Here is a 26941-nt window from a genome sequence, read left to right on the forward strand (position 1 = left end):
ATAAATGGGTAAACAAAATGTGTTATATCCGTATAAGTGAAATATTATTCAGCCATAGAAAGTTAGGAAATCCTAATGTATGCTACAACATACCTCAAAAATAGTGTTATTTTTTGACTACCACCCCCTTACCACTTCTCTCCTTGCTCCCATCCCAATCTGTGTATCTCTAAACCCTCTCATCTTTGGGCCATGGGGAAATTGATAAAGGCCAAGAATTTGGGTCCTTGAGTGAATGGTAAAAGACAGGAAGAAAAAGGAGTGAAATAGATAATGAGTGAATCAATTCGCTATGTAATTTGTAGCTATTTTGTTTTGAGAGATTGGTTTTACTCAAATAAGCCCCTTCAGCCTTCTTCATTTGCACATACAGAGCCCCCACAAAGTAGAAGTTCTGTTAGGAATCATTTGCTCTGGATCTTCTCATCTGTCCTTTTATCCTCTCAGGATGCAGTGTGACAGTATACATAAACATACCTGTTTATCTTCATAAAAGATTATAAATAAATTGGATAAATTAGATACACAAAGGGAACTCTTATTTAAAGACATGATACTGTTTTTGGAGATAAGCCTTTCGTAGTCTCTTTTTCATAGTTATAATTTTATAATAAAACTAATATTTGAGTTTATCTTTTGTAATTCAGATTTTTAAAATGTATTATTTTCTTCAAAGTGGCTACATTCCTATGTTTAAGACAAATAGCACTTTATTGCTTGAGATTTCTGTAACCATAATATGTTTTAAGTTTTTCATTTTTTGATTCATTGCAAATTTTTCAAAAATATAAATTTTATTTGAGACAGACTTTTTACTGTGATTTTATTGTTTTATTTTTGAGATGGCTAAGAAGTTGGTATACATTTATTAAGTACATTCTTATGATATTGAGAGAATTCTACTGTATTATTTCCCTGCATTCAGAAAAGTGCCTAAGCCATACATATACCACTTGATGACTTATCACACAGATTTTACCCCCATGTAACTGCCACATAGGTCAAGAAATAGATCTAATAAATGTAAAAGTTTCATTAATTGTGAAAACAGAGTAGAGAGAGCTTAGTAAGGGAACATTTACTTAAGGATTTCTCTTTGACCTACAGAGAAATATCTTCCCCTATTTTTAAATCTACTTAAATGCTATGCTGTTTCAAAGGAGTGTTGTATTCTTGCTTTGTCATAAATGGATACAAATTGTTGTGTACTTGATGTAGGAATATGATTGGACAGAACGAACTGAAAATCACAAGTGATCGAGGAATAAATTCAGGATTAATTTTTGAAGATAAACCAAAGCCTTCAAAACAGTCACTTCAGTCTTACCAAGAAGCTTTGCAGCAACAGGTATTCATTTATTCATTCATGCATTTGTTCATTGATACATTTAATGTTGAACATCTTATATGTTAGCACAGTGGTCCCTTAGAACTCTTTGTGGCACAGGAGAAAACAATACCAGTCATTTATAATTCAATATGATAAATTTTTGATGCAGATAGATTAGAATGCTTTTGGAAACATAGGATAAGAATAATTGCCTGGTGATTAAGAAGACTTCATGTGTTGTTGATATTTGAGCTGTATGTTATACAGTGAATAGATTTTAAATTCCTGGCATACCCAGGAAATAGAATTGATGTGGGAGAAGGATCTGAAATGCCAGTTTGTGCTGGATCGTGAAGTTTAGCTAGTAAGTTTTCAATTTCATCCTATTATGGATAGCCTAAAGGAGGAAATTTTAAGCCAGAGAGTAAAAGGAATGGTTTAAAAGTTTTAGGAGGATAGCTAGTTGTGATGTGTATGATTGAGAAAGAGATGTGGTGGAGAAACCGTAAAACTATTGAGGCAGTCCAGATAGGAGGTAATGAGGCTCTGAACCAGACAGGGAAGATAGAATATCCAGAAGACAACTCTGGGATTTATTGATAGTACTTAGATATAGGGAATGAGAAAGAAGAAATGGCTTGAAGATGATTCTGTATGTTGTAATCTACATGAATAATGAGGCTATGAATATGAATTAAGAGAAAAAAAGTAGAACACTTTTAGGGAAAAGGATAATGGGTTCTGTTGTAGTTTGTTGTATTTGAAGAGAGCTTACTTAAAAGTAATTGTATCAAATGTTTGGGGTTTTTTGGGGAATATCCATATATCTCGGAGAGGATCCTGGAATTCTTGGTAGGTATATGCCCACCTTAGGTACTTTTCTATAAAGTTCTACTTGGATTTCTTCTAAAGCTCCTTTTGTTCAGTTTTTATATGGGCAACCTCCTTGAAAATGGATTTTTCTTAATTAGAGAATTACTTTAATTTTTGGATGGTAGGTTTCTACAAATAGAAGACCGAACACCACTGACAAAACTGGATTTCCTAATTCTAGAATTTTATTTCATGCATGTGATGACTTCCATGGCTTTGCTGGAATGGGTGCTTAAATTTTCTATGTATGTGGTTGTTTTTAAAAGTAACTTCCCAAAATGTAGATACTTGTTCATTGCCTATCGAAATGTCTCTAGAGACCCAATCCTATGCTTATACTTGATGATGAGAAGCCTATTTTGTTTGCTTTCATAAAGTTGTACTTAAAGTAGCCCAGAATTCTCCAACCTCTTTGAATTCTGAGAATGGAGTTTGCCCAGGGTAGAAAAGCCTGGTGAGGTGTGGGGACTAGTTTGTGGCTGGCCAGGTCCCATGAAAAGATAAATGGAAAAGGAAAGTAGGGAGATCCTGTTGGTCCTTAAGCAACTAACTGGTGATGTTAGGGAGGGAGTAGCTCAGGTAGAAGTTGGGGGTGGGAAGGAGGAATTGGTTCAGTCTCAACTGGCATCAGTGGCTGGAAAGTACTCATGGCATGATATGAGGGACCAGCCGCTATTCATTCTAGCCAAGGAGTGTTTTTTTTTTTTTTTTATTAAAAAAAATTTTTTTTCAACATTTATTTATTTTTGCGACAGAGAGAGACAGAGCATGAATGGGGGAGGGGCAGAGAGAGAGGGAGACACAGAATCGGAAACAGGCTCCAGGCTCTGAGCCATCAGCCCAGAGCCCGACGGGGCTCGAACTCCCGGACCGCGAGATCGTGACCTGGCTGAAGTCGGACGCTTAACCGACTGCGCCACCCAGGCGCCCCGCCAAGGAGTGTTTTTAAATTGAGTATTCCATTGATTTATGATTTTAAATTTTATAGTGAAATAGACTGTAAAATTTTTTTCCCCAAGGTTTTTTCTCTAATAAGAAAAATAAAAACTGATATTAAAACTAAACTTTTTATATCAGAGTGCTTGTCAGCACTTATAAGTATCCCTTCATGTTATCAAGATTCGGGAAAGAGAAGAAAGAAGAAAGAGAGAACGCGAAGAAAAAGAAGAATATGAAGCTAAATTAGAAGCTGAAATGAGAAGTTACAACCCCTGGGGGAAAGGTGGAGGTGGTGCTCCTCTGAGAGATGCAAAAGGCAATCTGATAAGTATGTTGATTTCATTGATCTGTTGTTTCTAAAAGAAACTGAACTGTTTTTAAATTTTTAAAAGAATGGGGAGTAGAAGTGGGAATCAAAGCCTCAAAGGCAAGGTCTCTTTTTTTTGTTGCTTAATACAAAAGTATTTTGCAATAAATGTAATAGCAGTTTGGAGGGTCTTTTTTCTTTAGAGTACTATTTAACTTTGTTACACATTTTTCATCCTCTAGTGCTAACTCAGTTGCAGAGAAAAGCTCATGTTAATTGGTAAGTTTTAACCCAACCTAGTAATTAGATTTAAAAAAAATCCTAGTAAGAAAAACCCCTTATTAAAAATTTTTTAAACTAGTAAAACATATTTAAAATAGGTGATCTGAAATAGTTGTGGGATGTGGTGTTTCATATATAGCCATATACCTGCATAGTGCAAGGACTGTTGGTAAATAAAGACCTGATCTCAGAAACTTTCTGGCAGGTTGTAAAATCATGTCGATGTGTCTTTCAATTATGTACCCTCAAAAATGTTTGATCTAGAAACCACACAAGGCACTTAGCAAAAGAGGCCTTATACAACTTGTTATATATATTAGGATGGTCTCTATTAACTTCTAGATATGAATAAAAGTAGACAAAGATGGATTTTTTGAAAATTGTTTCATTAGAAATTAGAAATGAATAATAGAAACCCATTGAATGGTAAAAATACAGATTTCATGTTGTTCTTTAGGCACTATACATTAATTTTAGTGATAGTTGAGGGATGTAGTCAGAATACTTTTTGGATATTGTTATGTCCAGAATTCGTGATCCCCAAAGACCACTAGGGAGCCGAGTCCGATGCAAAAGCAAAGAGCCTTTATTCGAGCTAGCTCGAGCTCAATCCCCTACCTGCACCGACGCAGCGGTGAGATACCAGGGAAAGAGAGCGAGTTTCAAAAGGACAAAGGTTTTATTGGGGCCTGGGGGCAGTTGGTGAGGTAATGGCTATGGCCTCAGCCGATTGGCTGGGGAAGGGTCCTGGGGAAGGGTCCGAGTCCTGTTAGGCAGGTGAGGGAGGGTTTACTCAAGGGGAGGAGGTGTGGTCAAGGTAAAGGACACAGAACAAGATGGAGTCGGCTGGCGTAGGCCCGCCCTTTCAGATATGAGTTATTAAGAGTTCTTAAATATTATGATTTGCTTCTTTGTTAAAGATGGCTTTAAAAAAAAAGTATTTGAGGTCCACTTAAATTACTAAGATAACTCTTTTCTCATAGTTTTGAAGACTGGAACTCTTAACTCTTTTTTATAGATGAGATAATTTTAGGTGATATATAGATAAACATTTCTTATTTTAAAAGTTAAATGTTTATTTGAATATATATTGGAAAAACACTGGTTTTTCATTTAAGGATAGTGCTATAACATTTCCTTTTAAAGTACAGATATTAGTCCAGGCATTTAACAAAAAGTGCTATAAGAAACAACCCCTATTTCTCAGAGGCTTGAGGTTTAAGGTTTAATAAATAAAAGTTTACTTCTCAGTTACATCACATTCTTCTTTTTTTTATTTTTGAGAGAGAGAGAGAGAGAGAGAGAGAGCGCGCACAAGTGCACGCATGAGCAGGGGAGGGGCAGAGAGAGGGAGAGAGAGAATCCCAAGCAGGCTCTGCGTGGTCAGTGCAGAGCCCGATGGAGGGCTTGAACCCATAACAGTGAGATCATGACTGAGCTGAAATTGAGTCTGACACTTAACTGACTCAGCCACCCAGATGCTCCAGTTATGTCACACTCTGATGCTGTTTGGGTGGTTTCTATTGTATTTGAAATATGTAGTAAAGATCTGTGTTTTGCCATGTGATGATGACCAAGACCATGTATCCTCTGTACTTTGTTTCCTAATTTTAATTTGGTTGCTGGTTTTTCTAGTTACTCCTGTTTTATCTTTGATCTTTTATTACAAAGAAAGAAATTTAATGTTTGTCCTTGTCTTAGCTCTCTAGGGAAGATCTTTGATCTCTTTATAAGGGGAATTGTTATTAATAAATATTAAAATCTATTACCCGTACAGGTGGAATAATAGCAACCCTTTTTAAGTAAATATCTCTATTTTTATTATTTGTATGACACTTAAAATCTGTTTCCTTTCTAAGTTCTTTATTCATTAAAGTTCTTTTTTCAAGTTCCTATAAAAAAAAAAACCACACTGTGTTCTAATGTCTTTCAGTGGATGAGTGAATAAACAAAATGTGGTACATTTATACAGTGGGATGCTACTCAGGAATTAAAAGAATGAACTATTGATGCACATAATAACTTGGAAGAGTCTTCAAAGAAATTATGCTAAGTGAAAATAGCCCCTTTCTAATGGTGACATACATGTATATTCTCAAAATGACAAAATGGTTGGCGATAGGGAGTAACTCTAAAGAGATACCATGTTGGGGCACCTGGGTGGCGCAGTTGGTTAAGCGTCCGACTTCAGCCAGGTCACGATCTCGCGGTCCGTGAGTTCGAGCCCCGCGTCAGGCTCTGGGCTGATGGCTCGGAGCCTGGAGCCTGTTTCCGATTCTGTGTCTCCCTGTCTCTCTGCCCCTCCCCCGTTCATGCTCTGTCTCTCTCTGTCCCAAAAATAAATAAACGTTGAAAAAAAAAAATTAAAAAAAAAAAAAAGAGATACCATGTTGGAGTATTTTGGGGTGATGAAACAGTTCTGTATCCCGATTATGATGATGTTACATGAGTATCACATGTTAAATTTTTTATTTTATTTTATTTTTTATTTTTTTAAATTTGCATCTAAATTAGTTAGCATATAGTGCAACAATGATTTCAGGAGTAGATTTCTTAGTGCCCCTTACCCATTTATCCTATCCCCCCTCCCATAACCCCTCCCGTAACCCTCAGTTTGTTCTCCATATTTATGAGTCTCTTCTGTTTTGTCCCCCTCCTTGTTTTTATATTATTTTTGTTTTCCTTCCCTTATGTTAATCTGTTTTGTCTCTTAAAGTCCTCATATGAGTGAAGTCATATGATTTTTGTCTTTCTCTAATTTCACTTAGCATAATACCCTCCAGTTGCATCCATGTAGTTGCAAATGGCAAGATTTCATTCTTTTTGATTGCTGAGTAATACTCCATTGTATGTATATACCACATCTTCTTTATCCATTCATCCATCGATGGACATTTGGGCTCTCTCCATACTTTGGCTATTGTTGATAGTGCTGCTATAAACATGGGGGTGCATGTGTCCTTTCGAAACAGCATACTTGTATCCCTTGGGTAAATGCCTAGTAGTGCAATTGCTGGGTCATAGGGTAGTTCTATTTTTAGTTTTTTGAGGAACCTCCATACTGTTTTCCAGAGTGGCTGCACCAGCTTGCATTCCCACACATGTTAAATTCTTTAAAAACTACACCAAAAAAAAAAAAAAACCAATTAAAAAAAAACACTTAACCAGTTTGAAAGATAGTGAAAGTATCTCCTACTTCTAACTGATTAGTAGTGAGAGTAAATGTTTCTTTACATATACTTAAGTATTTGTGTTTATGTATTGTATTTGAGCCAGTTAGATTTATGTTTGTTTTTATGTTGATTATTAAGACACAATTTGCATAAGACAAAATACACCCTTTTTAAAAAAAAAATTTTAACATTTATTTTTGAGAGACAGAGAAAGAGCATGAGTGGGGGAAGGGCAAAGAGAGAGACACACAGAATCTGAAGCAAGCTCCAGGCTCTTAGCTGACAGCACAGAGCATAAGACAAAATACACCCTTTTTAAAAAAAATTTTTTAACATTTATTTATTTTTGAGAGACAGAGAAAGAGCATGAGTGGGAGAGCAGCAAAGAGAGAGACACACAGAATCCAAAGCAAGCTCCAGGCTCTTAGCTGACAGCACAGAGCCTGACCCAGGGCTCAAACTCAGGAACCATGAGATCATGACCTGAGCTGAAGTCGGACGCTTAACCTACTGAGCCACCCAGGTGCCCCAATATACCCTTTTAAAAAAAAAGTTTTATTTATTTGTTTTTGAGAGAGAGTGAGAGCGTGTGAGCCCTTGTGAGCGGGGGAGGGGTAGAGAGAAGAGAATCCCAAGCAGACTCTGTGCTGTCAGTATAGATCCCAATACAGGGCTCAATCTCATGAACTGTGAGATCATGATGTGAGCCAAAATCAAATTGGACGCTTAACTGACCGAGCCACCCAGTGTCCCTCAAATTTATCCTTTATTATTCAGTGAGTTTTGACAACTGATTCCAGTAGCCACTGCCACAGTCAAGATATAGAATATTTCCAGTATCCAGCCCCATACCTTTGCCAACCTCTGATCTGCATTCTGACACAATAGTATTGACTTTTGTGTCTTTTTTTCCCTTAATGTTTTTGAGATTTATTCTTGTTGTTGTATATGGCTGTAGTTTACTTTTTATTACTGAATGGTATTGCACTATGTGGAAGTATCACAAGTGTTTATCCTTTTACCTGTTGATGGATATTTGAGTTGTTTACAATTTAAGGCTATTATAAATAAAACTGTTATAAACATTCACCTGCAAGTCTTTATGTGAACATAAATTTTCATTTTTCGTGGTTAAATGCACAGAAATGGAATTGCTAGGATGAATAGTAAGTATTTATTTAACTTCATAAGAGACAACCAGACCATTTTCCAAAGTGGTTTTTCTATTTTGAAGCACTAGGTTTCTCATTGCTTTGCATCCTCATCAGCCCATGTAATTGTTCTTCTTTAAAATTTTAGCCTTTCTAGTAAGTAGGTACGATAAGTCATTGTGGTTTTTTTTTAAACTTTTTATTTTGAAATAACTTAAGACTTAGAGAAGAGTTGTGAAGATATAGAGGGTGTCCTTTACCTAGTTTCCCTTAATATTAACATCTTACATGATCTTGGTATAGTGACCAAAACTAGAAATTAAAATGGGTTCGATGCTATTAAATAAATTATTGACTTTATTTGGATTTTCCCCTACCTTATTCTGTTCCAGCCTCTAGTCCAGGATCCCATATTGTATGTAGTTGTCATGTCTCTTTAGTCTCCTTCAAGCTGGTAGTTCCTCTGTCTTTCTGTGTCTTAATTGTTTTTATATATATAATAGCTTTGTTGAGATCTCATTTTCCATGCCATAGAATTTATCCCTTTGAAGTACACAATTCAGTAGTTTTTACTATATTCACAGAATACTCTTGTTGAAAATCAGTTGACTATAAGGTTATTTATGGACTCTTAAGTTCTGTTCTGTTGATCTAGATATCTATCCTTATGCCCATATTATGCTCTCTTGATTACTGTAGCTTTGTGTAGTAGGTTTTGAAAGTGAGAAGTGTGACTCTTCCAACTTTGTTCTTCTTTTTCAAGATTGTTTTGTCAACTTGACTTCCCTTCCATTTTCGGATAAATTTTACTCTTGTCAATCTGAATTAAAAAAAATTGTGGTAAGATTTTCATTGGGATTACCTTGACTTTATAGATTAATTTGGGGTGGCCAACATCTATATTGTCTTTTGATACATGGATTTGGAATATTTATCCACTTACTAGTCTTCGTTAACTTCTTTTAGCAATATTTTGCAGCTTTCAGATCTTGTAACATATTTTGTAAATTGTATCCATAAATATTTCATATGTTTTAATGCTGTTTTAAATGATAACATTAAAAAATTCAATATCCATTTGTTCATTGCTAGTGTATAGAAAGACCGTTGATTTTTGTATGTTCTTGCTTAACTCATCGGTTTTATTAGGGGTTTTTTTGTACGTTCTTTGAGATTTTTTAATATGGACAGTTATCTGCAAACAGTTTTACTTCTTCCTTTCCAGTATGAATACTTTTCAGTTATTTTGGTTGATTTACAGTGGATAGGAATTCCAGTACAATATGTAGAAATCTTGAGAACCGACATCCTTGTCTTGTTCTCGATTTCATTTGGAAAGCACTCAGTCTTGGCTGTAGGTTTTCTGTAGATTTTTTTTTTAAACCAGGTTTAGAACATTCTCTTCTTTCTCAGTTTTCATCATGAATATATGTTGAAGTTTATCAGGTGCTTTTCTACATCTTTTGAAATGATAATTTCATCTTTCTTACTCTGTTGATATATGGTGAATTACATTGGTTTTTTAAAAAAATTCTAATCATGTATTGCTGGTTTCTTTTTATTTGTTTTTAATGTTTTATTTTTTGTTTTTGAGAGAGACAGAGACAGAGAACAGGTGGGTCAGGGGCAGAGAGAGGGAGACACAGAATCTGAAGCAGGCTCCAGGCTGCAAACTTGAGCAGAGAGCCTGTTGTGGGGCTCGAACTTGCTAACTGTAAGATCATGACCAGAGCCGTAATCAGATGCTTAACCGACTGAGCCACCCAGATGCCCCTACATTGACTGATTTTTTTTAAAATGGTGAGCCGCTCTTTCTCCTGGTATAAACCCTATTTAATCTTATTTTAATTTTTTTTTACATGTTGTAGAATTTGATTTGCTAGTTAAGGATCTTTGCATTTAGGCACATAAGGGATATTTGTCTGTTTCTCTTATAATTTTGTCTGGTTTTGGTATCAGGATGATGCTGGCCTCACAAATATGAATTGGGAAAAGTTTCCTCTTCTGTTGGTAGAATTCACCAGTGAAGCCATCTGGGCTGGGAATTTTCTTGTTGGGAGTCTTTAAACCATGAATTAAAATTTTTTTTAATAAATTATTTAGTTTTTTAAAGTTTATATATTTGTTTTTGAGAGAGAGAGAAAACATGAGTGGGAGAGGGGCAGAGACAGAGAGAGATTCCCAAGCAGGCTCCACACCATCAGTGCAGAGCCGAATGCGGGGCTCAAACCCAAGAACTGTGAGATTATGCCCTTAGCTGAAATCAGGCACTTAACTGATTGAACCACCCAGGCATCCTGAATTCAACTTATTTAATAAAGACATTTAGTTTATTTATTTCTTCTTGTGTGAACTTACGTGGTTTGAGTCATTAAAGGAATTTATCCATTTCATCTTTTTAGTTTATTGGCATAACAATAGTTTATTATTGTTGTATAATAATTTTATTTTTATTGTTATTTTATTTTTATATGTATTTTATTTATTTTATGTTTATTGTATAAACTATGCCAATAGTTTATTGGCATCACTGTAGGATCTACAGTGATAGTTCCTCTTTTATTCCTGATATTTGTAATTTATTTATTCTTATTTTACTTAATGAGTTTGCCTGGAGGTTTATCCATTTTATTGATCTTTTCATAAAACCAGCTTTGGTTTCATTGATTTTTCTGTTTTTCCCTTCGTGTTTCATTGATACCTGCTCTCATCTTTACTATTTTCTTTAGTTTACTTTGTACTTAATTTTCTTTGTTCTATTTTCTTAATGTGGAAGCTTAGATTATGATTTGATTTCTTTTTTAATATATGCACTTAAAAATGCTATTAATTTCCTTTTGAGTACTGCTTTAAATGTATCTCACAAATTTTGATACGTGGTTTTTTCATTTTCATTCAATTCCGTTTTCTAATTGTGATTTTTCTTTGATCCATTGATTATTTAGACATTAGTTTTAAAAATTTCCAAATATTTGGGTATTTTCTGAGTAACTTTCAGTCACTTTTAGGGTATATTCTCTTTTGTTTAGAGAATATACTTTTTTGTTATTTCAATATTTTTAGGTTTGTGAGATTTATTTTATGGACCACGAGTTAGATTTTTATTTGTCTTAGAGACTGTGATCTTTATAAGTAAATATGTATATTTTAATTTGGAAATATATGTTAATAGTTGAATCAGGGTTGAAAATTTTCTTTAGCCCTCTGAATTGATTTATTAAAGAAGAGTTTGTGTATCAGTCATGATTGCTGAATAATCTTGGGTCTGTAGAAATATTTTCAGCCATTTTCTTTAAAGTGTTTTGGTATTTTCCACCAAAGAACGACTAACTTAACAAAATTAATTTTAATTTCAAAGTATATGTTTAGGTTTATAAAAAAAAGCATAAAATAAAATAAGGAATGAAAAAATTTAAGTACTGTATGTATGGTTTACCTGTAGTAGCTATCATAAAATTTAACCCTGGTCTAATAAATTTTTCAGATAGTAGAATTATTTTCCCAATCATGAATCTGTAATATTTTATTTTGTTCTGTTCTTTGTAGAATTATTCTGTAATGCTAGCAATTTTATATTAAATACTATGATAGTGTACATTTGAAATAAAGGCCATTTTTTGGGACATCTTTGCGGTTGGCAAATTATACTCTTCACCAAAGTGCCTTGTATAATTTTAATTTTTAGCTGATTTCAAACCTTTGTTTTACACCTCACAGAAAGATAGACAAGGAGTGACTATTTGATTGATAGTTTTTTCCAATAAATAGCAATATGGACTTGTCTTGATTGCTGAATCTGATAGTCTTAAATAATTATGCACTCTGCTGACATCAGTTTTCTTTTTTTATAAATACATTGTCTTATCTAATTGAGAGTACTGTGTATAGTCACAACAGTAAAGAAAAACATGCTGTTGATTTTCAAGTTTATTATAGTTTTTGTTTATACGACATTTATCTCTTAATTTATGGCTTGTGGAAGTGAATATCAAAATGAGATTGCATTCCCTAAGCACTCATTAGTTTGGTAACAAGGCTCTGGGTATCATTTTCAAAGGAGTGAGCTTGATATCCATACTCTAGTAACAGAAAATGGAAGAGTACTGTATGCATTGTTATTCATAGTGACTTCTCATTTGTATAGTCTGATCTTATGCTGTTTTAGTGAATTGGATGATGAGATATTAATTTCCCATTTAAGTTCTTTTGTTTAATTTGGTGACTTTTTAGGGATCACAGCTGTTAGTTCATTACTTCAACTTCCTCATCATCTTTCTGTTTTCATTTACCTTCCATATCCAGATAAATCCCATGATTTGATGATGGTGGCGGGAGCACCCAGCTAATTTTTGCCTTACCAATTCTTGGTACTTGGCAGTTTCTTTGCAGTCAGTTTCTCTGATTACAGTTAGTCCCTTCTTTCTTGCATTTTCCATTTTTTTTTATTCATTTCTTCCCTTTAACATCTAAATATACTTAGGTTACTTGTATTCTTCAACACAAAAACTCTGCCTTGACCTTACACTTATCATATATAAAACACATTCAAAAAGTAGTCTGTGGTTGTTGCTGCCACGTCTTACTAACTTCTTACTGTTTCATATTCCATAAAATGAATTCTAGCTCCTACTGCTCTATTGATGTGACATTTTCAAAAGTAACTGATGTCCTGATTTCTGATTTAGTGGATTTTAGTCTGTCCTTACTCTCTTTGAACTGGATTGACAGTTCCTTCCTTTAAGTTCTGTGCATTCTCTCTGATGCTGTCTTCCCTTCAGCTGACATTTATTGGGATGTGTATTATGAACCAGGTTAAACTCTTCTAGGTCTGTGAACATTATCTTTGTTCTAGGGCTATCTTCAGACATTTTGTGTTCCTTGAGTTAGATATACTCTTAACCTCCATCTATTTTCTCTCCCTAGCTGCCATTATTACTGGTAATGCTTCTATTACTACCAGGACTGTCTTCACTATCATCTACAGAACAGAATAGAGAACCATCAGCTTGTGTTTTAGAATATTCCGGAATAGGCATGTAATCTCCATTTTCCTCTCATTGCTTTATTAAATGTGTTTTGTGATCTAGTCAAGCTGGACTGCTTTAATATTGCCAGAACACTCTTCCTGTTTTTCCCCCTTGGAGCTGTTTCTCACATTTTCCTGTTTATTATCCTTTCTGATAATATCCTTTCTGATATCTTCATCTCTGAAGCTCCTATCCAGTTTCCAAGTCCAGACTGTCCAAATGTTGCAGTAGGATATGAACTTCCTGATTCTGAGCTCTGTTCTCTCTGGTAACATTTCCTGTTATTGGCCATGTTGTATCTGATACTATGATTCACGTTCAAAATACATTCTTGAACATAATAGGCTTTCTGATAAATACATCTTATGTCCAGGTTTAAATTCTCTTTCACTGCTACCTTACAATCCTAGTTGTTTTGTAGAGAAATATTTTTTTATTTTATTAAAGCTTTAGAGTTCTGTAGTCATTCAGGTCTGTTTTTAAGATTGATTTGTTGTTTGACCTGGTCCTGTGTGCTTAGATTTTTGTGATGTGTATGTGGTATCTACTGTTGTGTAACAAAAATTACCCAACATGTAATGTTTTAGTATAACAAACACTCATCTTGTGGATCTTGTGGTTCTGTGAGTCAGTAATTGGTGAATGGGTTAGCTGGGTGGTTCTGTCTCAGGGTCTTGCATGAGGTTACAGTCCAAAATTTCAGCCAGGTCTGTAGTCATATGAAGGCTTGACTGGGACTGGAGAATTCATTTCCAATACGGCTCCCTCTGTTCCTTGTCATGTAGGCCTTTCCATAGGACTACATCATTGTCTTTATGATACAATAGCTGACTATCTTTGAAGTAATAGATTAAGCAAGGTGGAAACCATAATGTCTTTTATGAAGTAGCCTTGGAAATCATATGCCATCATCCTACAGTGTTCTGTTTGTAAGAAGTGAGTTTCTAACTCTGGCTTATGTTCAAAGGAAGGGTAATTGAGCTCCATCTTTTAAGAGAGGATTGTCAAAAAGTTATGAATATGTTTTAAAACTCCACACTACATGATTATATTTTTTCATTAGGAATGCTAATGAAGTTGGGTAAATTTCACTATGACTTGTTTTGAATTGTTGGTGTTTGTTCTGTATTTACAGAGATTCCAAGTTCTGAAGTAACATACATATGAATATGGTTTTTATGGCCTGTCAAAGATTTTTATATTCTTAACGTCTTGACTGATTTTCATAAGGTTATTTTTTGAAAATCTTCTTACAAGTTTTAATAATTTTGTTTCTGTTTTCAGGGCACCAAGACCCCATTGAATTATTCCAACCTATCCTGTTTTCTCTGATTCTCTACTCTAAGAAAATGTATTAAGCATACTAATTATAGAAATGTATTTGTTGAATTTATTTTTCCCTCTTAGCTGATTTGAATAGGATGCACAGACAAAATATAGATGCCTACCATAATCCAGATGCAAGAACATTTGAAGATAAAAGGGCTGTTGTATCTCTAGACCAAAATTTAGCCACCTCAAATGCTGAGAACTTAGAAGATTCTGCAAATAAAAACTCAGGTTTTTAATTATATTCTATTTTTGTTTGTTTTACATTTTTAAAGCTGTTCAGTAATATTTCTCTTCTGTTGTCTGACAAAGTTCATATTGTGATTTTGAGAATTTGGGTACTCAGAGTCAGGAAGCATAACACATTCATGTTATTTGTAATACCTTTTCTCAAGTATTAAGTAGTTTGACAAAAGTGAATAGGGAAAAAAAGTTTGCTTCTTAATACTATGTATTTCTTCTGAGCTTTATAACTTATATATACTTGAGCTGCTACTAAAATTTTTATTTTGCTGGTGGGAGGACATTTCTTAAAATCATATAGTCTCTTTACACATACACAAATAGTCTCTTTTGCTTCTTATATCTGTAACTATTTGATTAGTGAAAGTGCATCAGATGTGATATGATATATTGTACAAAGTAACTGTTTTTGTTATATTTAATTTTAATTTTAATTGTTTTATTTTTTTGCTTATTTTGTAGTCATTTACCTTCTCTTGTAAAACTACAAAGTACAAAGAAATTAGGTTTAATGTTTTAAAAGTTTGATATCTGATCACATCTCCATTTTTTAAGCAAATATCTTTTTTTAAACTATTTATTTATTTTGAGAGAGAGTGTGTATGCATGTGCACATGGGGTAGGAGCAGAGAGAGAGGAGAGAATCTCAAGCAGGCTCTGTGCTATCTGCACAGATCCCAATATGGAGGTCAAACTCAAGAACTGTGATATCATGACCTGAGCTGAAATCGAGAGTTGGATGCTTAACTGACTGAGCCATCCCAGGCACCCCTTAAGCAAATATCTTTGGTTTCCTATTAAACAACATTCTTTAATGAAAGGTTCTATAAATAGAAAATTATTCAGTATCTTTATGACTTGGCAGGAAAAGTTGTGAGCATCTTTTTTTATCAAGTATATATGAAAATATGTTAAGTATTTAAAATTTAAGGGAATTTTAAAAATATTTTGCACTATATGTTGCACTATACTTTAATGCCTATAAAAGTAACCATTTACTACAAATTCTGCTTTTGTACTTCCACAGAAGTTTTGATTTTAGACTAGAAAAGAAGTTCACAATAGAAAGTCTTTCTGAAATATCCCTGACTGATCATATAGTCTTCAAAAATTAAAAAAAAAATTTTAACCCATATGGAGGCACCTGGGTGGCTTAACCAGTTGAGCATCTGACTTTGGCTCAGGTCACGATCTCATGGTTCGTGAGTTCAAGCCCTGCATTGGACTCTGTGCTGACAGCTCAGAGCCTGGAGCCTGCTTTGGATTCTGTGTTTTCCTCTTTATCTGTCCCTCTCCTGCTCATGCTCTCTCTCTTTCTCTCTCAAAAAATAAATAAACATTAAAAAAAATTTTTTTTAACCCATATGATTATCTGGCCAAACAGGCAGATTATGTAAGGAGCTATAATTAGAATCACTAACCTTTCATCTTTCAAGTCTTTGATGGTAGTGCTAATCTAATCTCTGTGGCCTTTTGGAACACTTTAGGAGATACGCTATTTGTTGTTTCCATGTACAACCTGTTCCACTGTTGGATGTCTAATTATTAGAAAGTGCTTTCTTGCTTTGACGCACAAGTAGATTTTTACCTAGTGGATTCAGTCTTCCATTTTGGGAGCACTAAAATAGAAATTTTTGATTTTGATGAAATTAATTTGGCTCTCATTCTGTGTCTGTAATAACCCAGTGTGCAGTAAAAACACCTTTCATTATTGAAGATATTTTGACTTCTTTTTGATACATCATTAGTTTTCTCTTCATGTGTTCCTTCTAGTAGTCTGTATTGAGATCTCAGTGCCAAATATTCTTTCTACACTTTTCTTCCACACCTGGTATTGTTGGTAATTCTGTCTCCACCCAAACCTTTTTCTATCATAGTAGTAACAGTTTGGGCATCTAGCTCTGCTTATCAAACAGAAACACTGGAAAAATCAGCAGTTCTATGGCCCCTTCGCAATAAAACACACAAGCTTGATGATTGAATACGGACAGCAGAATTTACTGTCTTTCGCCTTTCAGTACACTGTCAGGGTTTTGGTGCTGACATTTTGGCCAGGATGCTTTAGTTTAAGAAATCATACAACATCATAAAATGTTAAAATTCCCCCTTTTTTGCAAATTGAAATTAAGAATTAACCTAAAATAAACTTTATGAATACAAGAAAGTATCCAGTCACCTAATTTGTTGCTTTGCTAGCATGTATGTGTGAGTGTATGTTTATATAGGTACATGTGTATGTACACACATATATGGCATTTAATATTTTAAAGGTCTTAGGGAACTTGAACGTATCTGAAAATTGAATGTTATAATGTGTGCTTAAAATTCATTATCCTCTCATGTTTTGAGGCCCTTCCCAAAGTTCATTGTTTTTCTTTTACTTTATGGTTCTAGAATGAAGAACCATATTTATGAAGTCTATACTAATTTGGCTTCAGCTTAATTTTTAGTTTATTATGATGCTAGATACATTTCCATTTTCTTTATATAGAGCACATGTTTCCTTATGATTTTATTTTTATACTTTATTTTTTTGAAAAACCTTATTTTTAAAAACTTGTTTGTTTTGCTAATCCTCCTTTTCACCATAAAATTTTATTTTTATTTTTCAATGTTTATTTTTGAAAGAGAGGGAGAGAGAGCATGAGCAGGGCAGGGCAGAGAGAAAGGGAGACAGAGGATCTGAACTGGGCTCTGCACTGATAGCAGAAAGCCTGATGTGGGTCTCGAACTCATGAACCGTGAGATCATGACCCAAGCCTAAGCTGACGCTTGACTGAGCCACCTGGGTGCGCTTTACCATACATAACATTTTAATATTTAAGTATTGATTTGACTTTCTGCTGATCTATTCAATGAAGCATTAATAAAATTAAATACAGAGGCAAAATAGACCTAAATGGCAGCTAAAATGCAAAGCATGAGTGAGAGAAATACATAATTTATATTGATGGTATAAAGAATGAATCAGGGGTCGCCTGGGTGGCGCAGTCGGTTAAGCGTCCGACTTCAGCCAGGTCACGATCTCGCAGTCCGGGAGTTCGAGCCCCGCGTCGGGCTCTGGGCTGATGGCTCAGAGCCTGGAGCCTGTTTCCGATTCTGTGTCTCCTTCTCTCTCTGCCCCTCTGCCATTCATGCTCTGTCTCTCTCTGTCCCCAAAATAAATAAATGTTGAAAAAAAAAATTAAAAAAAAAAAAAAGAATGAATCAGTAACTAAAAAAATAATATAAAAAGTTATGTGAGGCCTAAATTTATTTTTTCCTGCATTTAAAGAGAGTCTCCTGGGGTATAATTATTTTTCAAGTTGCCTTTATCCTTCCCCAGGATGTATAATACTATTTATAGGAACATATAGCATATTTTTATTGTTCATGTTTATATCCCCCCCCCTTTTTTTTTGAGAGAGGGAGAGAGCACATGAGTGGGGGAAAGGGACAGAGGGAGACAGAGAGATAGGATCTTAAGCGGGCTCCATGCTCAGTGCAGAGCCCAGTACAAGACTTGATCCCATGACCCTGGGATCATGACCTGAGCCAAAATCAAGAGTTGGATGCTCAACTGATTGAGCCACCCGGGTGCCCCTATATCCCATTAATTTGATAGAAATTTTAAATAAAAATTATTGCAACGATTAAAAGAATCTTCCTATTTTATAAAAAATTTTTACAGAGCTGGCTTTCTAATCTTTTGTGAACCATAGATGGAAAGACTTTGGAATTACTAATTTTTAAACATAATATTAGAAAAATTTTAATATATATATATACAATACATTTTATATATAATTAAGCATATCCTTAAGAAAAGGATATTCACATACATAAGAACTTAAAGATGTACTTTTTTTCTCTCCATATTATCTTTGTTTCTTTGGTGTCTTTCAAGTATCGATATATTATGATTTTTTTTTAACTATTTTTGTTTCACCATTTTTCTTTCTCTCATGACCTTTCATCTGTCTTCAGATTTAATCTCAGCCTTTCTTTCTCTTCTCATTTTTTAACCTCTGGACTTCCATAGTTAGCACATTTATTCAAAGTATGGATTTATTAGCAAACTTTATTCTTTAACCTTCAGAATATTCTAAGCATTGAGTAATGGTATGTCTTTGCAAAATTTCTCTTTCAAGGTTATACACAAACACAGAACTCTCCTTTTGCTCGGGGAAATATATTTTGTGAGCCTCCAACTGAACTTCAGATTAAACAGCAAGAATTATACAAGAATTTTCTTCGTTTTCAGGTGAAGTACTTATTTGATCATAGTTTCAAAGTTTTGTTAGAATTGTAATAAGCCAAACTTGCAAAGATTTTATCCATAGGATAAAGACTAAATTCTAAAATACTGCACAGTTATTTAAAATATCTCAGTTATATCAGGTAGAGGTAGTACTAAAACAATATTACTTCATTTATATCTGAAAAAGGGATATGGAAACATGTTAGGCATGCTAGTTGTCTTAATCTTTTCTTTATTAAATCATTAGTTGTTAAAGAATGCTGAAATTTCTAAAACTGAAAGACTTAAAATATTTATTAGGCATAGAATGAATCTTTCTAGATGCTTATGTGTTAGTAGACAATCAAGTTTTTGTTTTTGTTTTTGTTTTTTTTTTTAATTTTTTTTTTCAACGTTTATTTATTTTTGGGACAGAGAGAGATAGAGCATGAACGGGGGAGGGGCAGAGAGAGAGGGAGACACAGAATCGGAAACAGGCTCCAGGCTCTGAGCCATCAGCCCAGAGCCCAACGCGGGGCTCGAACTCCCAGACTGCGAGATCGTGACCTGGCTGAAGTCGGACGCTTAACCGACTGCGCCACCCAGGCGCCCCGACAATCAAGTTTTTTTCCAAGTGATATGATATTCTTGACAGGGTATAGTAAGTTATTAAAAATCATACAGAATCACATTTTGCAATTATTTGCCTCATTTATGTATGTAAGCAAATAGCATTTAACTTGGCAATGAGAAAGAATGAAATCTGGCCATTTGTAGCAACATGAATGGAACTGGAGAGTACTATGCTAAGTGAAATGAGTCAGGCAGAGAAAGACAGAAACCATATGTTTTCACTCATATGTGGATTCTGAGAAACTTAACAGAAGACCGGAGGTGGAGGGGAAGGGGAGGGAAAAATATTACAGAGAGGGAAGGAGGCAAACCGTAAGAGACTCTTAAAAACTGAGAACAAACTGAGGGTTAATGGGGGGGGGGATGGGGGAGAGGGGAAAGTGGGTGATGGGCATTGAGGAGGAGTTGTTGTATGGAAACCAATTTGACAATAAATATATATATAATATATAATATATATTTATATATATTATATTTATATATTTATAAATATTTATAATATAATATATATTTTATATATGTATTTTATATATATATACATAAATAGTAGAAATGCCCAAAGGAAGATACTTGAGCATCCAGTGTTTATTGAGCAAACAGACTTATTGAACTCCCATTCTGTGTCTACTCTTGTAGACATAGAGATGAATACTAGGGGTGGAGCCTGAGGTGAATGAGAAGGATTCAGTTTCTTCTCTCCTCACCTGCACACCCCTTCCCACCCACATGTATATCCCAGTGTCAGATTAATCCTGTGGCCTGAATAGTCTTCCTTTGACATGACTTCTTACTTCTTTTGCTATTCAAAATCTGGTAGTAACTTTTCTTTTCTACAGAAAATGTCCAGATTCCTTAGTATGACCTCTAAGGCTATCCAGTCTAATCCCAACCTCTTAAATTCTTAAGTTCTACTCAAACATGTCATCTCTCTAATCCAAATTATCATGGACTCTTCAATAATGCAGCAATATAATGTATATGCTCTTACGGGTGTATTATTGAAGGATTTAAAAGATTGGAAGCAGGGATATTCTACTACACTGGCAACAGTGGAAATAGATGGAGAGACCTTTCTAAGGATTGACGAAATGAATAGAGTTATTGAATGTAGGAGAGTGGCATCAGAATTCCCAGTGGTATTGGCCACTCAAGTCAGGTAGCAGCTAATTGAGGGTCAGAGTCACCTTTGAACTTGAAGTACCCTGTGGTATACTGTCCATAATGACAGCAAGTCAGAATTATGTAATTCCTATTATACTTACCAAGTATTAGCATGGTTTAGGGTAGAATTCAGGGGAAAAAATCTTGATCTTATAGCCTTTTATTATTTATAAGGTACTTTTGCATATAAGTGTCTCATTAATCTTCAGACTTTCTGAGGAAGGTATTATTATTTCTGTTTTATGACATGCAGCTAAAACGTAGGCTAAGAGACTCATCCATGGTGGCAGAGCCTGAAAATTGTGAGGCCAGTGCTAGAACCCAGGTCTCCTGGCTTTGAGTATCATATCTGGATGTATTGTGCTTACATTTCTAGAGAGCTCTAAGTCTTTCCTCTAGGAATAGAGGAAGCTTTGACTATATTAGTCTTAGAGTAAGTTTAGCCTTCAGTTCTCCCACCCTGTAAACCCTCAGTGCACCTGTGAATGGATTGCTCTCAAATGGTGGCCTACATATTTTTTTAGCAGCCTCTTGAAACTCTTTCCCCCCAAATCTAACTTTAAAATATCTAAATGGTACTTGTTACTGTCAACACTAAAGTATCAGACAAGAGGTATCCCCAAACTTAAATGTTAAAAGAAATGTTATAAAATGTTCAAATCTGTGTGCAAAAATGGCAACATAAGCCCTTAGCTCCATGAATGCATAAAAAGGTACACTGTTAATGCAGCAGAATTCTTCGTATGGTTAAAATTTGGTAAATAACACTTGTGAGTGTTTACATGTCAATTTTAATTATAGCTTTAGAAATGATTAACAAATTTGATAAAGTATTTGCAGGACCTTTGACGTACTTTTGTATTATACATTTGGAAAACCACTGACCTAGATGATAGCTTTCTTCTTTCTGTTGAACTACTGTGTAGCATTTTTGTTGGAATGGCATTTTCTGTGGATTTCTTAGGTGTGTGATCCATTTATGATTATGACCCTGACCATTAATGGAGAAGTGACCTTGTGATTTTGATTGTGTGTGTGTGTGTGTGTGTGTGTGTGTGTGTGTGTGTGTGTAATAGGGAGAAGGGAGAACTGAGTGTTAAGTGTGAGGTTTTGTTGTATAGATCATAAATGACATTTTATGTAGGTTTATTGTGCTTGAAGAAGTGATTATGTGTGCCCTATTAGTACTGAATATTAGGATTGTGCATGTTTAATAGTGTTGTTTGAAAGAAGTGTTGGAAGAAGCCCTAGCATGTAAAGTCATGAGATATGTGAAAAGATTATAGTTCTTATAGCTCAAAAGATTGATAACACTAGATATAACAGCCTTGAAGGTAGAGGAAATGTAGATAAGAACAATGAAAATAATGTGAATAGTCATAACCATGTCATACTTAAAAGTAACTAAAATCTACTGATAACCTTAAAACCAGCATCATGAATACCCAATACCCAGGCTGCCGTTCTTCTCTACCTCATTCATGGAGGATGTAGACTGTATCTCAGGGTTCTCTTCCTTTCAGATCTTACACTCTCAGAGTATTTCTTCAGAGTACTTAGCACTATAGGCCCCAGGTGACATTCAAGATGGAACTTAATTATGAATCCTTGTGGCTAAAATCCTTGTTTTCCTTACCATTTGCCAGTAGATAGGAAAGAAGAAAGGGCATTCTGGGGAAAGGATTCTTGCATAAGGAATGGTTAAATGCTAAAATATTACACTGTTGTTGCCAGATAGTAATTAAGCCAAGAAACTTTGAGACATAATAGTAACAATCATTATAAAATAATGTAATGATGAGTTGCTTACTGAGTACCTCTAAACAGGAGGAACTTTATATTTTTTATATATACATTGTTTCACTTCAATTCTTTGAGCACTTGTCGGAGAAGTAGACATTAATAACTCTTTTTACCAGATGACAGAACTAAATAAGAATATCTTAAGTTCACCCAGTGTGCATATATTTGGTGGAGCTGAAGTTTTACTCCTAATTCTTAATATTACATCATGTGGCCTCCCTAGCAAAATATAGGAAACTGAAAATTTCAGGAATTTAAAAGAGGGTGTTATCAGTGTTGAATTCATAGGATACTAGAAAATATTACATGGTACTCTAACTTTCAGCAGTTTTGCAATGTAATAACTAGATTTACTTCTTTAGATTGAGGAAAAGAAACAAAGAGAAGAAGCAGAGCGAGAGAGACTGAGGATTGCAGAAGAAAAAGAAGAAAAACGGCTTGCAGAACAGAGGGCACGAATTCAGCAAGAGTATGAAGAGGAACAGGAAAAGAAGAGGGAGAAAGAGGAGGAGGTGCATTTTTTTCCTACTCTAGTTTTCTCCTTACCCTGAAAGTAAAATATTTCTTCTGACTTGGAAAGATATTACAGAGGAGAACAGTTCTGGAGTACTTTTAGAAAATATCAGATCAATATTCATTTATTGGAAACTATTTTATTATTAAAGTGAAAGACTTAAGAAGAGAGATAAATGACTTTTTAAATCCAAAAATTGGTTTAGGTTGACTAGGATGTTATAAAAGATGCCTAATACTTTATTGTTAAATAGCTTCTTTTTGTTAAAGAACACCGAATATCCTCTAATAGAAATATATCTTCAATTTTATCTCTTTATTTCAGACAAATAAGAGATATTTGAATAGACTATAGAATGTATGTATGGAGTGTATATTTTTCTCTTTATTTTAAAGCAAAGGCTCAAAAATGAAGAGCTTATTCGGTTAGCTGAAGAAAGACGGAAAGAAGTGGAAAGAAAGAAGAAAGAAGAGGAAGAAAAACATAATCTTCAGCTTCAGCACTACTATGCAAGAGAAAATATAATTGGGGAGGAAACAAAAGTGAGTTTCAGACAAAAATGTAAATTAAACCTGTAGTTTAACCCACTTTCTCTGTGAGAGTCATGGAGTTGTTAGCAAACAGGAAATGGTGGAGGAGATGCTTTTGTTCCTCCCTTCCATCTTGCTACTTCATTTGGGTACAGTGCACTGAACTTCCTGTGCTTTGCTGCTGTTACACTCCCCCCCCCCCCCCCCCCCCCCCCCCCCCCCAGTGAATGTAAGGGGGTTATTTACCTTAGTCATTCTCAGTCTTGTTCATATGGTCAGTGGAGCAGCACCCAACCAGCTATTCATGATAAGAGTAAGTACAGAAATGGGAGAGGAGATGTTAGGAAGCTTTTGTAGCACTTTGTCAGAGTAATCATATGTCTGTTGAATCTGATTAAGTTGGACTTGAATAGTATAATGTCTTTTTAAAAATTTTGACGTATATGGGGCGCCTGGGTGGCTCAGGCTCAGGTCATGATCTCACAGTATGTGAGTTCGAGCCCCGTGTCAGACTCTGTGCTGACAGCTCAGAGCCTGGAGTCTGCTTTGGATTCTGTGTCTCCTCCTCTCTCTGCCCCTCCCTTGCTCATGCTGTCTCTCTCTGTTTCTCAATAAGAAATAAATGTTAAAAAAGTTAAAAAAAATAAAAATAAAAAATTTCATGTATCTAGTAGTTCATTTTTACTGTTTTACATATTTATCCTTGATGGATTGGAAATTAAAAAAGAGCCCAGTGGCTCACAATGGACTGGTTTGAAGTCCATATCTGAGATTGGTGGATATCCACAGTTAGGTGCATGGATTAAAGTTATTAGAGGTTTTCTCTCAAGGAAACCAGTTGGCCCCTATGAAGCTCTAGTTTATACCCTTGCTCATATTTCAAAGCTGTATTTAAAATTTTATATGCATGAGTATCACAGGATTTGTTAAAAATACATCTTTAGGTCTCATTTATAGAGTATCTGACATTGTAATAAGTCTGAGGTTAGTCCAGGAATCTGCATTTCACAGGGCTTGGATGGATATCAGCCTGTGGACCACACCTTGAAAAAAACTCTATGTTCTGTAGGTTTACCCCAATTTAAGAAAATGGTTTTCACAAATTTAGATTTATACAGACATTGTTTTTTCTAAACAGCATTTGCAAGATTACTTTTAACCAGTGGACTCTTCTAGTGTATTTATGATGTGGTTTGGTGCACTATTCAGTATGTGACCTACTATAGACAATATGAACCATTTTTGATTGTCTCAAATACACTGTTTTATTTCTCACCCCAGGTTTTATGGTGATAGAGATAAATGTTTGCAATTAGAATCTACTGAAATATTGTTTAAAAGAGAGTAAGCAACACCTATGTTTTTGTTTGTTTTATTTCTTTTCAGTGTTCTAGTAATGTTAAATCCTTCATTCATAGGATATAAAGTTGGATATATATTTGTTCCACCTTTTAAAATAGTATTCAAGTGTCATTCATTTATTTTTAAAATTAATAACATTTATTTTTTAGAGCCATGTGAGGCTTGTAGCAAAACCGAGTGGAAAACACAGAGAATATTTTCTTGTAAAATTGATTATTTAAGAATGAAAAATAGTTGTTTTCCACAATTTCCACAATTGCCAATTTCTTACTATGTTTAAGAGAAAATGCTTTCCATAGGAATGTACAGTTTTATGACTGTTATAGTTCAATTTTGAAATACCTAAGTTTTAAATCAGCTTTGTTCTGTTTAATGCATTTTGCTCTCATTTGTGAAGTTATCCTTGTTAGCTGTAATTTTTCTTTTATTCATGTATGCCTGATAGATATTTTGTCTTTTCTCTCAGTTTTTACTTTTGTGTCACCATTTATTTTTTAGTTAGCTTATATATTTAGTTTTTTGAATTTGGTTTTGTGAGTTTTTTTTTTTTAATTTGCTTTTTTTATCCTAATCAGAGTTATAGTCTTTGGAATAGTGATCCCTATATCCCTCTCTTTTTATCATACCCAATATATTTGATCGTATTAATTGAATTTCTGATTTTTTGTTTGTTTTGCTCCTTGAATAGTTACTTGTTTTCTTATTATGTGTAGTATGCTTTGCTTGCTTCATCCTCTGTGGTCCTTTACAGGGTTTATATTGTCTGTATGTTTCTGCTCGTGGTCATCTAGTGATTTTAAAAGAAAAGATTTTCTCATATATTTCTAATTTTATCAAAGTCACCAGTGAAAGTAATATTTGATTTTGTACCATGCGACATGAACAGCTTAATATCCACACATATACTCTGGTCTGGTCTGGGTGTTTTTTTTTTAACCAGATAATTATTATTGCATTTTGTTGGGAGTTTTTATGTCTTTAATGTTTTGATTTTAATGTGAAGTTGGCAACTATTAGCTTTATTATGTTGTAAACTAAAACCCTGTTTTATTTTCTTATGGAGACACAGAATGCTATTGTGATCTGGAAGATTCCCTCATCCAAGATGCTCTTGGTGACTAGGGATCTAGATTTTAGAGTTTGATTTATATTTTTTTCCAGAAAAGAGTTTTTGTTTTTTGTGTTGTTCTATTTCTTTTTATTACTAAGACAAATTTTTACTTTAGTTCTTTTTGTTTTTGTTTTTGTTGTTTTCCTAATACTTGGTTTTTACTGTTGCTTAAGTTTATTGAATTTTTTTATTCTAATCTGAGAGTTCTTTTAATAACAATATCTAAATCAATTTATGTTTATCATAACTGATGTTTTTGATCTACATAATTGAATTTCTGACTTTTTTTGGTAAAAAGTGTTTTATGAAATAAAAGCAATAGCATTCTGAACTTCTTAAATGGTCTTGCTAACTATTAGGGGTGTTTGTACACACACGCACACACACGTGCATGTATGTGTATATACATACGTATGTTGGTCAATGTGTGTATATTTTCTCCCCCAGCGCTTGAGACAGCCTTCTCCTGTAGTTCCTGCTCTTCAGAACAAAATTGCAAGCAAACTCCAAAGACCTCCTTCAGTTGACAGCATTATAAGTTCCTTTATTCAGGTATATACTTTTTCTTTTGATATGTTAATCTTAGCTAAGTTATTTTAGATGGGGGGGAATTGAATGAGATTTTCTTTTTTTAGTCATTATATTTAGCTAGGTTACATTTTTTCAGATCTCAAATACAGATAATGTTTACATTTGTTTGTTGCTTCACCTGTAGTTGATATTTGGTGCCCTAAGTTTTAAATTCTTTTGACAGTTTATAATTTAGCAAATGGTTCTTGTGTAGGTCCCTCAAGAAGGCCTTTTCTTTGATAATATATTATCTGGCTAGCTGTAGTTATGCTAATAAAGTCCCTTATACTGAGCTCCCATCAAAAGAGAGCTGGGAACATGTTCCAGAAGGGTTGATCCTTTGAGTTGACTCTTGAAAAAGGAGTAGGAATTTGCCATAAAGAG

At 34.4% G+C, this 26941-nt stretch overlaps 1 protein-coding gene across 10 annotated transcripts in view; it reads left to right on the top strand.

Annotated features, from left to right (window-relative positions):
- CSPP1 (centrosome and spindle pole associated protein 1) overlaps positions 1 to 26941 on the top strand; it is a 161330-nt gene that overhangs the window by 108088 nt on the left and 26301 nt on the right. For 8 of the 10 annotated variants that reach the window (XM_006943251.4, XM_019822740.2, XM_019822742.2 and 5 more), the window contains 7 exons: positions 1219 to 1348; positions 3323 to 3470; positions 14490 to 14642; positions 18785 to 18897; positions 22833 to 22982; positions 23380 to 23526; positions 26435 to 26539. In XM_006943251.4, the coding sequence (XP_006943313.3) occupies positions 1219 to 1348; positions 3323 to 3470; positions 14490 to 14642; positions 18785 to 18897; positions 22833 to 22982; positions 23380 to 23526; positions 26435 to 26539 (946 nt within the window). The remainder of the gene's footprint in view (positions 1 to 1218; positions 1349 to 3322; positions 3471 to 14489; positions 14643 to 18784; positions 18898 to 22832; positions 22983 to 23379; positions 23527 to 26434; positions 26540 to 26941) is intronic. The other 2 variants (XM_011291367.3, XM_045050230.1) reach the window with 1 other exon arrangement.

Source organism: Felis catus, chromosome F2 (assembly GCF_018350175.1).
Source record: "Felis catus isolate Fca126 chromosome F2, F.catus_Fca126_mat1.0, whole genome shotgun sequence".
Classification (NCBI taxonomy): Eukaryota; Metazoa; Chordata; class Mammalia; order Carnivora; family Felidae; genus Felis; species Felis catus.